At 46.0% G+C, this 13571-nt stretch overlaps 1 protein-coding gene across 16 annotated transcripts in view; it reads right to left on the bottom strand.

Moving 5' to 3' along the window:
• Positions 1 to 13571, bottom strand: part of LOC109884542 (ankyrin-3) — a 196756-nt gene that overhangs the window by 7560 nt on the left and 175625 nt on the right. For 9 of the 16 annotated variants that reach the window (XM_031820218.1, XM_031820221.1, XM_031820222.1 and 6 more), the window contains 4 exons: positions 11671 to 11814; positions 4898 to 5714; positions 2903 to 3197; positions 620 to 703 (listed from right to left, as the gene is read on the bottom strand). In XM_031820218.1, coding sequence (XP_031676078.1) covers positions 620 to 703; positions 2903 to 3197; positions 4898 to 5714; positions 11671 to 11814 — 1340 coding nt within the window. The remainder of the gene's footprint in view (positions 1 to 619; positions 704 to 2902; positions 3198 to 4897; positions 5715 to 11670; positions 11815 to 13571) is intronic. The other 7 variants (XM_031820225.1, XM_031820232.1, XM_031820226.1 and 4 more) reach the window with 4 other exon arrangements.

Genomic DNA, 13571 nt, shown 5'->3' with positions numbered 1-13571 from the left:
AGAGGGATCCAGAGAAAACCACAGCTGGTGATGGTAACATTGTACATGGAACTGAAAACACAAGCCAACATCAACAGTATGCAAGCCATGATGAAAGACTGAGTTTAACTACATATATTAGAATGATGTGATGATAGAATGATCTGGAACAATGTGAGTGTGAATTCTTGCTGTGATATGAAACCTGTCAAATCTTTGATGTTAAAATGAAGACAGGCTAGGAAGTAGATGGATGTAAAACATGCCGAAGTCTCCAGAGCTGGTGAGTGCTACTGTCATTCACTAGCTAATACCACATGGACAGTAGAACTAGCCGTGAACAGATCAACCCAGTCAGCCAGTAGCTACAGCTAGTTGGGAACAGCTGGTCAAGCAGAAAGGCAGCAGAGCTCTAGGTTCCTGTAGAGCCTGACTGTCACATCCGGCCCAGGCCACACAGACAGACAGGCCCAGGCCACACAGACAGACAGGCCTAAGCCACACAGGCCCAGGCCACACAGACAGACAGGCCACACAGACAGACAGACAGGCCCAGGCCACACAGACAGACAGCACATTGATAACAGCACAGGCCTCACTGGGGCAACACACCACTCAGTGCCACAAGCAGGCCAGGTACCTTCAGAATGACCCTCCGTCGGTACACCTTGGTGGTGACAGTCCGTTCCTCATCAGAGCTGGTCTCCTTATCTCTACCACCCTCCTGATGAACCAGGCAGGGTTAGGGCTCTGACTTCACAGTAACAACTATGTCCTGCGTTGCAACTGACATGTGGTTCAGAACAGCCCTGTCATAGATCCTGTCTGACCTGTAGTTCAGAACAGCCCTGTCATAGATCCTGACTGACATGTGGTTCAGAACAGCCCTGTCATAGACCCTGTCTGACATGTAGTTCAGAACAGCCCTGTCATAGACCCTGTCTGACATGTGGTTCAGAACAGCCCTGTCATAGATCCTGTCTGACATGTAGTTCAGAACAGTCCTGTCATAGATCCTGTCTGACCTGTAGTTCAGAACAGCCCTGTCATAGATCCTGACTGACATGTGGTTCAGAACAGCCCTGTCATAGACCCTGTCTGACATGTAGTTCAGAACAGCCCTGTCATAGACCCTGTCTGACATGTGGTTCAGAACAGCCCTGTCATAGATCCTGACTGACAGGAATGATTTTAGATCCTGACTCAGAGGTTCGTCTTAAAGAAATACACTGTCCAGCCACAAGGGTTAAAAGTGAAGAAGTGAAGAAGATGCATTTGTTTTCCACCTTGATCCATTGAACGTGGTCTTCACCAGCTAGAAATCAGAGTACATTGGTCTTTCTCATAACACATAAACCTTGTGAGTGAGATGAGAACAGAAGAACAGCCATGTCCACAATAACAGCACAGAGTCATGATGTGTAGAGTTACCTGGACTAACAGCAGTCATGATGTGTAGAGTTACCTGGACTAACAGCAGAGACATGATGTGTAGAGTTACCTGGACTAAAAGCAGAGTCATGATGAGTAGAGTTACCTGGACTAATAGCAGAGTCATGATGTGTAGAGTTACCTGGACTAACAGCAGAGTCATGATGTGTAGAGTTACCTGGACTAACAGCAGAGTCATGATGTGTAGAGTTACCTGGACTAACAGCAGAGTCATGATGTGTATAGTTACCTGGACTAACAGCAGAGTCATGATGTGTAGAGTTACCTGGACTAACAGCAGAGTCATGATGTGTAGAGTTACCTGGACTAACAGCAGGGTCATGATGTGTAGAGTTACCTGGACTAACAGCAGAGTCATGATGTGTAGTTACCTGGACTAACAGCAGAGTCATGATGTGTAGAGTTACCTGGACTAACAGCAGAGTCATGATGTGTAGAGTTACCTGGACTAACAGCAGAGTCATGATGTGTAGAGTTACCTGGACTAAAAGCAGAGTCATGATGTGTAGAGTTACCTGGACTAACAGCAGAGTCATGATGTGTAGAGTTAACTGGACTAACAGCAGAGTCATGATGTGTAGAGTTACCTGGACTAACAGCAGAGTCATGATGTGTAGAGTTACCTGGACTAACAGCAGAGTCATGATGTGTAGTTACCTGGACTAACAGCAGTCATGATGTGTAGAGTTACCTGGACTAACAGCAGAGTCATGATGTGTAGTTACCTGGACTAACAGCAGAGTCATGATGTGTAGAGTTACCTGGACTAACAGCAGTCATGATGTGTAGAGTTACCTGGACTAACAGCAGAGTCATGATGTGTAGAGTTACCTGGACTAACAGCAGAGTCATGATGTGTAGAGTTACCTGGACTAACAGCAGGGTCATGATGTGTAGAGTTACCTGGACTAACAGCAGAGTCATGATGTGTAGTTACCTGGACTAAAAGCAGAGTCATGATGTGTAGAGTTACCTGGACTAACAGCAGAGTCATGATGTGTATAGTTACCTGGACTAACAGCAGAGTCATGATGTGTAGTTACCTGGACTAACAGCAGAGTCATGATGTGTAGAGTTACCTGGACTAACAGCAGAGTCATGATGTGTAGAGTTACCTGGACTAAAAGCAGAGTCATGATGTGTAGAGTTACCTGGACTAACAGCAGAGTCATGATGTGTATAGTTACCTGGACTAACAGCAGAGTCATGATGTGTAGTTACCTGGACTAACAGCAGAGTCATGATGTGTAGAGTTACCTGGACTAACAGCAGAGTCATGATGTGTAGAGTTACCTGGACTAACAGCAGAGTCATGATGTGTAGAGTTACCTGGACTAACAGCAGAGTCATGATGTGTAGAGTTACCTGGACTAACAGCAGAGTCATGATGTGTAGAGTTACCTGGACTAACAGCAGAGTCATGATGTGTAGAGTTACCTGGACTAACAGCAGAGTCATGATGTGTAGTTACCTGGACTTTGTGCTGTGACCCCTGCACTCCTCCCTCCTCCTGCTGCTGCTCCTTGCTGCTTGGTCCTGCTGTGCTGTCCTCTTCCAGAGTCCTTCTGCTTCCCTCTTCCTGCCCTCCTTGTGACGCTGACGCCCTTCCCTCATCCTCGACCTGGCCATGACCCTTCACCCCGTTGGATGAACCCTGGGCCTCAGGATGTGACCCGGGCTGGGACAGGAAGTCAGTGTGGTCTCCATTGGATTTCTCTGCTGGTCGGACAGGTGATGTCGTCAGGGAGTCCAGGGAATTCACAGGGCTTGGGGAGGAGGAGGGGAGACAGGGGGAGGAGAGAGGAAGGGGAAGAGAGGAGGGGGGAGGAAGGGGAAGAGAAGAGAAGAGGGGGGGAGAGGGAGGGCGAGGGGGGGAGGAGAGGGAAAAGGGAAGAGAGGGAGAGGGAGGGTGAGAGAGGGAGGGCAGAGGAGGAGGTGGGGAGACAGGGGAGGAGAGAGGAAGGGGAAGATAGGAGGAGGGGGAGGGTGGGGGAGGGAGGGAGGAGGGGGGAGACAGGGGGAGGAGAGAGGAGGGGGGAGACAGGGGGAGGAGAGAGGAAGGGGAAGAGAGGAGGAGGGGGAGGGTGGGAGAGGGAGGGAGGAGGGGGGAGACAGGGGGAGGAGAGAGGAAGGGGAAGAGAGGAGGAGAGGGGAGGGTGTGAGAGGGAGGGAGGGCGAGGGGGGAGGGGGAGAGGGGGGGCCGGGGAGATTACAATTAGAATTAGAAAAACATTGTCCACGCAATGTGGAAATACACTACATGACAAAACGTATGTGGACACCTGCTCGTCAAACATCTCATTCCAGTTGGTCCTCCCTTTGCTGCAATAACAGCCTCCACTCTTCTGGGAAGGCCTTCCACTAGATGTTGGAACATTTATGCAGGGCCTGGCTCGCAGTCGGGATTTCAATTAATCCCAAAGGTGTTCGATGGAGTTGAAGTCAGGGCTCTGTGCAGCCAGTCAAGTTCTTCCACACCGATCTCAACAAACCATTTCTGTATAGACCTCGCTTTGTGCACAGGGGTATTGTCATGCTGAAACAGGAAAGGACGTTCCCCAAACTGTTGCCACAAAGTTGGAAGCACAGAATCATCTAGAATGTCATTGAATGCTGTAGCATTAAGATCTCTGTTCACTGGAACTAAGGGGAACGAACCATGAACCATTATTCCTCATCCACCAAACTTTACAGTTGGCACTATGCATTGGGGTAGGTAGCGTTCTCCTGGCATCCGCCAAAACCAGATTCATCTGTCGGACTCCCAGATGGTGAAGTGTGATTCATCACTCCAGAGAACGCGTTTCCACCATCGAGAGTCCAATAGCGGCGAGCTTTACACCACTCCAGTCAACGCTTGGCATCGCGCATGGTGATCTTAGGCTTGTGTGCGGCTTCTAGGCCATGGTACCCCATTTCATGAAGCTCCCGACAAACAGTTCTTGTGCTGATGTTGCTTCAAGAGGCAGTTTGGAACTCGGTAGTGAGTGTTGCAACTGAGGACAGACGATTTTTACGCACTACGCCCTTCAGCACTTGGCAGTCCCCTTCAGCACTTGGCAGTCCCCTTCTCTAAGTTGACCAGGGCAGAGCTAGAAGGAAACATTTTTGACGAACTGACTTGTTGGAAAGGTGGCATCCTATGACGGTGTTACATTGAAAGTCACTGAGCCAGTACAAGCCATTTTATTTGCAATGTTTGTCTATGGAGATTGCATGGCTGTGTGCTGATGTTATCCACCTGTCAGCAGGTGTGGCTGAAATAGTGAAACCAGTCATCTGAAAGGTCCACATACTTCTGGTGATGTAGTGTATGTCTTGGGCTTCACCACATATAAACAGACTTTAAAGAGACCAAAACAATGCTGTCATGACAAAGAGGGAAAGTTCTGCCTGGTGTATAATAACATGGATGTAGCCTGTATATACAACATTATTAATGTTTAATAATAATATGAGATCCTACCTGGTGTCCTGGAGGTCGTTGCCCTCAGCACTCAGACTGCGGCCAGGTGTCGGGGGCTCCACGTTCACGCTGGACGTCTCACTATGCCAACCTGCAGGTGATGACATCACATCTTTGTCTGCCTGCTGAACCTGAGACAAGATGGCGTTTATCCTTTCCTCCGTCATCTCCTCGTCCTCCGAGCCTTCCTCCAGCCCCATCTCCTCCAACAGAGACTTTAACTTCTCCTCACTCAACTCCCCCTCCTCCTTCTCTTCCCCGGGAGGACCAGACACACCACCCTCTACCCCCTCTCCCCCCAGGGCAGGCCTAAAGCCCAGGGTGGCCCAGGATGGGTCTCCTCTGGCTCCAGCCAGCCACTCATCCTCCCTGACCACCCCCTGAGGAAGATCAATCTGATGTATCAGCATCCCCATGTCAACATCCTGCTCAGCCTCCTCTCTCAGCCCTGCCTCCCTGTTATGGGGCTTGTATGAGGCCACTGACTCTCTGCTAACCCCTGTGTCATCTTCAGTGGAGGTCACTTTAGGGCCCCCGCCTTCCCCGGCACCCTCCCCGGCGCCCTTCCCGGCTCCCCGGGAGTCTAGAGGTCCAGAGGTGTCTTCCTCTACCACCATTGTGGGGGATTGAGCATGGGAGGCGGGGCCTGGGGTGCTGGTGGTCTGGGTGAGTGACAAGTCACATGGTCTAGTGGGCGTTCTAGAGGGGGAGTCTAGGCCAGCGTCCTCGTCAAAGAAGTGGTCGCTGCTTAGCGGGGTGGGGGGCTGACAGATCAAACCTGTGGGGGTCTGAAGCTCCAGCTGGATGCTGCTGGAACCTGGATGAGATAACCACAACACAGTGGAGCTGAGATGGAGGGACACAACAACATGAAGACACTCAGCATGTACAGGAGGAAGGAGGATGGATGAAGGAAGGAGGAAGGAAGGAGTGCTGTTCATATAATACTGACACCTGCAGATAATCACTTATACTCTTATAACAAACAGGCAAGCTGTTAGCATTCAGCCTAGCAGGTAGCAGGTAGCTAGCAGTTCTTTACATGGCTCATCTGCAAATGGCCTGTTGGAATACAGGCCTGGATATGACTTGATAATGAGTTTAGCCGAACAAGTAATCTGTGATGTTAATCACATGGATATGTAAGTACAGAGGATGAGCAGTGAAAAATAAGGAACTACATATAGACCTGTAGTTCCTATATACATACCTAATATATAGGGGGGCGGGGCCTAAGGAGGAACTACATATAGACCTGTAGTTCCTATATACATACCTAATATATAGGGGGGGCGGGGCCTAACGAGGGACTACATATAGACCTGTAGTTCCTATATACATACCTAATATATAGGGGGGGCGGGGCCTAACGAGGGACTACATATAGACCTGTAGTTCCTATATACATACCTAATATATAGGGGGGGCGGGGCCTAACGAGGGACTACATATAGACCTGTAGTTCCTATATACATACCTAATATATAGGGGGGGCGGGACCTAACGAGGGACTACATATAGACCTGTAGTTACTATATACATACCTAATATATAGGGGGGGCGGGACCTAACGAGGGACTACATATAGACCTGTAGTTACTATATACATACCTAATATATATGGGGGGCGGGGCCTAACGAGGGACTACATATAGACCTGTAGTTCCTTTACACATTCCTAATATGTGCTTCTACACCTGCATTGCTTGCTGTTTGGGGTTTTAGGTTTGGTTTCTGTACAGCACTTTGAGATATCAGCTGATGTGCGAAGGGCTATATAAATACATTTGATTTGATTTGATTTAATATATAGGGGGGCGGGGCCTAAGGAGGGACTATATATAGACCTATAGTTCCTATATACATACCTAATATATAGGGGGGGGGGGGCCTAAGGAGCGGGGTATGACAACAAGGAGCACAAGGGGACAAGGTGAGGAAGAAGGGGTAGCAGCAAGAAATTTAGGAACTATCAAAGATGTCATATGGACAGATCAGAAACTATCAGATACTACTGTAAGGTCCTATGGACAGATCAGAAACTATCAGATACTACTGTAAGGTCCTATGGACAGATCAGAAACTATCAGATACTACTGTAAGGTCCTATGGACAGATCAGAAACTATCAGATACTACTGTAAGGTCCTATGGACAGATCAGAAACTATCAGATACTACTGTAAGGTCCTATGGACAGATCAGAAACTATCAGATACTACTGTAAGGTCCTATGGACAGATCAGGAACTATCAGATACTACTGCAAGGTCCTATGGACAGATCAGGAACTATCAGATACTACTGTAAGGTCCTATGGACAGATCAGAAACTATCAGATACTACTGTAAGGTCCTATGGACAGATCAGAAACTATCAGATACTACTGTAAGGTCCTATGGACAGATCAGAAACTATCAGATACTACTGTAAGGTCCTATGGACAGATCAGAAACTATCAGATACTACTGTAAGGTCCTATGGACAGATCAGAAACTATCAGATACTACTGTAAGGTCCTATGGACAGATCAGGAACTATCACAGATACTACTGTAAGGTCCTATAGACAGATCAGAAACTATCAGATACTACTGTAAGGTCCTATGGACAGATCAGGAACTATCACAGATACTACTGTAAGGTCCTATGGACAGATCAGAAACTATCAGATACTACTGTAAGGTCCTATGGACAGATCAGAAACTATCAGATACTACTGTAAGGTCCTATGGACAGATCAGAAACTATCAAATACTACTGTAAGGTCCTATGGACAGATCAGAAACTATCAGATACTACTGTAAGGTCCTATGGACAGATCAGGAACTATCAAATACTACTGTAAGGTCCTATGGACAGATCAGAAACTATCACAGATACTACTGTAAGGTCCTATGGACAGATCAGAAACTATCAGATACTACTGTAAGGTCCTATGGACAGATCAGGAACTATCAGATACTACTGTAAGGTCCTATGGACAGATCAGGAACTATCAGATACTACTGTAAGGTCCTATGGACAGATCAGAAACTATCAGATACTACTGTAAGGTCCTATGGACAGATCAGGAACTATCAGATACTACTGTAAGGTCCTATGGACAGATCAGAAACTATCAGATACTACTGTAAGGTCCTATGGACAGATCAGAAACTATCAGATACTACTGTAAGGTCCTATGGACAGATCAGAAACTATCAGATACTACTGTAAGGTCGTATGGACAGATCAGGAACTATCAGATACTACTGTAAGGTCCTATGGACAGATCAGGAACTATCAGATACTACTGTAAGGTCCTATGGACAGGTCAGGAACTATCAGATACTACTGTAAGGTCCTATGGACAGATCAGAAACTATCAGATACTACTGTAAGGTCCTATGGACAGATCAGAAACTATCAGATACTACTGTAAGGTCCTATGGACAGATCAGGAACTATCAGATACTACTGTAAGGTCCTATGGACAGATCAGGAACTATCAGATACTACTGTAAGGTCCTATGGACAGATCAGAAACTATCAGATACTACTGTAAGGTCCTATGGACAGATCAGGAACTATCAGATACTACTGTAAGGTCCTATGGACAGATCAGGAACTATCAGATACTACTGTAAGGTCCTATGGACAGATCAGAAACTATCAGATACTACTGTAAGGTCCTATGGACAGATCAGGAACTATCAGATACTACTGTAAGGTCCTATGGACAGATCAGGAACTATCAGATACTACTGTAAGGTCCTATGGACAGATCAGAAACTATCACAGATACTACTGTAAGGTCCTATGGACAGATCAGGAACTATCAGATACTACTGTAAGGTCCTATGGACAGATCAGGAACTATCAGATACTACTGTAAGGTCCTATGGACAGATCAGGAACTATCAGATACTACTGTAAGGTCCTATGGACAGATCAGGAACTATCACAGATACTACTGTAAGGTCCTATGGACAGATCAGAAACTATCAGATACTACTGTAAGGTCCTATGGACAGATCAGGAACTATCAGATACTACTGTAAGGTCCTATGGACAGATCAGGAACTATCAGATACTACTGTAAGGTCCTATGGACAGATCAGGAACTATCAGATACTACTGTATGGTCCTATGGACAGATCAGGAACTATCAGATACTACTGTAAGGTCCTATGGACAGATCAGGAACTATCAGATACTACTGTATGGTCCTATGGACAGATCAGGAACTATCAGATACTACTGTAAGGTCCTATGGACAGATCAGGAACTATCAGATACTACTGTAAGGTCCTATGGACAGATCAGGAACTATCAGATACTACTGTATGGTCCTATGGACAGATCAGAAACTATCAAATACTACTGTAAGGTCCTATGGACAGATCAGGAACTATCAGATACTACTGTAAGGGCCTATGGACAGATCAGGAACTATCAGATACTACTGTAAGGTCCTATGGACAGATCAGGAACTATCAGATACTACTGTAAGGTCCTATGGACAGATCAGGAACTATCAGATACTACTGTAAGGTCCTATGGACAGATCAGAAACTATCAGATACTACTGTAAGGTCCTATGGACAGATCAGGAACTATCAGATACTACTGTAAGGTCCTATGGACAGATCAGGAACTATCAGATACTACTGTAAGGTCCTATGGACAGATGAAAAGACAAACAAAATGTTAGTCAGACAAGACTTGGTTGAAAGTGAATGAAAATTAGTGGATGAAAATTCAATGTGACTGTAACTTCTGTTTATGTAGCTGCAGTTGAGGAAGAGCGCTACAGCCAGAACCTAACAGCTAGCATTGTTAGCTTCACATTAGCCCAGCATTGCTAGCTTAGCGTTGTTAGCCTAGTGTTAGCCTAGTGTTATTAGCAGAACTACTAAGACTGAGGGAGCAGCCACACAAGGCTGTAGCAGAGCTGCCAACAGTCCAGTTAGGTACTGTATGTTAAGTTAGTTAACAGTATGTTGGATGGAGGGTGAGAGCACAGCTGAGGGTGTCAGCAGGGAGGGAGGGGCAGGTAGCAGGTTAGCAGGAAGGGGTTAGGTGGTCTGGTTCAGCAGAGTTAGAAGCAAGATAACTGCAGGGTAGGAAGGCTCAGAGAAACCAGAGGTACTAACTAACGGCCTAAGCAGCTCTAACAGCCCTATAACAAGCAGAGGTCCCTTAAAGCCACAGTCATGCTGTCAGAACAGAAACGTTAGCAGTACCACAACACACCGCTATCTAACAGAACAGGAGAGGGTTAGTACCACAACACACCGCTATCTATCAGAACAGGAGAGGGTTAGTACCACAACACACCGCTATCTAACAGAACAGGAGAGGGTTAGTACCACAACACACCACAACAGACAGGAACCATTTGCCATATAAATTGGTTAACATAATAATGTTTTCATGTACTTGACAATCAAATTGTGAATAAAATATTATTTGGCGAGAAATGTGACAAATGTAGTGTGTTAAACATTACTGTATTTTTTTCAATCAGTATACACACATCATAACTATTAAAGAACAAAATACCAACCAAATCTTTAACCCAACTGAATGAAATAAACGTTGCTCTCATGGTCAAATTAAGAACATAGATCAGATAGGTTAGTTGTGATTCCTCAGAGGCTTGTTAAGTAGCATGATATTTTATACTGTACACAACATAAAATACAGTCACACATACAGTAGTAGAGTTGTAATGCCCCCTGACAGGGTTAACACACGGCAACGTTTGAAAAGTATCAGTGTTGATTGATTTCAGGGGGCATATAAAATATAAATATAAAATCAACATCTAATTTGTCATCATCATGTTCAGATTGGCTCTACGTTTGACTCGTTTAGCCAGATTGGCTCTACGTTCGACTCGTTTAGCCAGATTGGCTCTACGTTCGACTCGTTTAGCCAGATTGGCTCTACGTTCGACTCGTTTAGCCAGATTGGCTCTACGTTCGACTCGTTTAGCCAGATTGGCTCTACGTTCGACTCGTTTAGCCAGATTGGCTCTACGTTCGACTCGTTTAGCCAGATTGGCTCTACGTTCGACTCGTTTAGCCAGATTGGCTCTACGTTCGACTCGTTTAGCCAGATTGGCTCTACGTTCGACTCGTTTAGCCAGATTGGCTCTACGTTCGACTCGTTTAGCCAGATTGGCTCTACGTTCGACTCGTTTAGCCAGATTGGCTCTACGTTCGACTCATTTAGCCAAGATTGGCTCTACGTTCGACTAGTTTAGCTAGATTGGCTCTACGTTCCGACTAGGTTAGCCAGATTGGCTCTACGTTCGACTTATTTAGCCTGATTGGCTCTACATTTGACTCGTTTAGCCTGATTGGCTCTACGTTTGACTCGTTTAGCCTGATTGGCTCTACGTTCGACTCATTTAGCCAAGATTGGCTCTACGTTAGACTCGTTTAGCCTGATTGGCTCTACGTTCGACGCGTTTAGCCTGATTGGCTCTACGTTTGACTCATTTAGCCTGATTGGCTCTACGTTCGACTCATTTAGCCAAGATTGGCTCTACGTTCGACTAGTTTAGCTAGATTGGCTCTACGTTCGACTAGTTTAGCCAGATTGGCTCTACGTTTGACTCGTTTAGCCTGATTGGCTCTACGTTCGACTCGTTTAGCCTGATTGGCTCTACGTTCGACTCATTTAGCCAGGATTGGATCTATGTTCGACTAGTTTAGACTGGCTGGTTCTGTAAGAAGGAGAGGTAAAGAGAGAGACAGAGTTCAGCTAGATGGGGCTAAACTTTACCATCACACTGATCCAGGAAAACTGCGTTATCATCAGCAAAACATCTTGTGCCTGAAATGTTACCATAGTCAAATATTGGCCCTTCCAGCAATGTCACAATATCCATCCGATTGATCTTAGTCAGGACCTCTGTAAGGGAATCCGCTAAAGTGAGACAGAAACAGGCAAACTGGTTAATACACTACATAGAGCAATACACAACACTGTTACATCCTACCCACGTTCTAAACAAAACAACACTATTACATCCTAAACAAAACAACACTATTACATCCTAAACAAAACAACACTGTTACCTCCTAAACAAAACAACACTGTTACATCCTAAACAAAACAACACTGTTACATCCTACCCACGTTCTAAACAAAACAACACTGTTACCTCCTAAACAAAACAACACTGTTACATCCTAAACAAAACAACACTGTTACATCCTACCCACGTTCTAAACAAAACAACACTGTTACATCCTAAACAAAACAACACTGTTACATCCTACCCACGTTCTAAACAAAACAACACTGTTACATCCTAAACAAAACAACACTGTTACATCCTACCCACGTTCTAAACAAAACAACACTGTTACATCCTAAACAAAACAACACTGTTACCTCCTAAACAAAACAACACTGTTACATCCTAAACAAAACAACACTGTTACATCCTACCCACGTTCTAAACAAAACAACACTGTTACCCCCTACCCACGTTCTATAGTCAGACAGGGCTGGTTCTCTACAGTCAGACAGGGCTGGTTCTCTATAGTCAGACAGGGATGGTTCTCTACAGTCAGACAGGGATGGTTCTCTACAGTCAGACAGGGATGGTTCTCTACAGTCAGACAGGGATGGTTCTCTACAGTCAGACAGGGATGGTTCTCTACAGTCAGACAGGGATGGTTCTCTATAGTCAGACAGGGATGGTTCTCTACAGTCAGACAGGGATGGTTCTCTACAGTCAGACAGGGATGGTTCTCTACAGTCAGACAGGGCTGGTTCTCTACAGTCAGACAGGGCTGGTTCTCTATAGTCAGACTGGGATGGTTCTCTACAGTCAGACAGGGATGGTTCTCTATAGTCAGACAGGGATGGTTCTCTATAGTCAGACAGGGCTGGTTCTCTACAGTCAGACAGGGATGGTTCTCTATAGTCAGACAGGGATGGTTCTCTATAGTCAGACAGGGCTGGTTCTCTACAGTCAGACAGGGATGGTTCTCTACAGTCAGACAGGGATGGTTCTCTATAGTCAGACAGGGCTGGTTCTCTACAGTCAGACAGGGCTGGTTCTCTACAGTCAGACAGGGATGGTTCTCTACAGTCAGACAGGGATGGTTCTCTATAGTCAGACAGGGCTGGTTCTCTACAGTCAGACAGGGCTGGTTCTCTATAGTCAGACAGGGCTGGTTCTCTATAGTCAGACAGGGCTGGTTCTCTATAGTCAGACAGGGCTGGTTCTCTATAGTCAGACAGGGCTGGTTCTCTATAGTCAGACAGGGCTGGTTCTCTACAGTCAGACAGGGCTGGTTCTCTATAGTCAGACAGGGCTGGTTCTCTACAGTCAGACAGGGCTGGTTCTCTACAGTCAGACAGGGCTGGTTCTCTATAGTCAGACAGGGCTGGTTCTCTACAGACAGGGCTGGTTCTCTACAGACAGGGCTGGTTCTATACAGTCAGACAGGGCTGGTTCTCTATAGTCAGACAGGGCTGGTTCTCTACAGTCAGCCAGGGCTGGTTCTCTACAGTCAGACAGGGCTGGTTCTCTATAGTCAGACCTGAGACAGCTTTGTGTAATTACCTGAGACAGCTCTGTGTAGAGTAATGACCTGAGACAGCTCTGTGTAGAGTAATGACCTGAGACAGCTTTGTGTAATTACCTGAGACAGCTCTGTGTAGAGTAA

Source organism: Oncorhynchus kisutch, unplaced genomic scaffold (assembly GCF_002021735.2).
Source record: "Oncorhynchus kisutch isolate 150728-3 unplaced genomic scaffold, Okis_V2 scaffold3147, whole genome shotgun sequence".
Lineage (NCBI taxonomy): Eukaryota > Metazoa > Chordata > Actinopteri > Salmoniformes > Salmonidae > Oncorhynchus > Oncorhynchus kisutch.
This window is presented reverse-complemented; position numbering and strand designations above follow the sequence as displayed.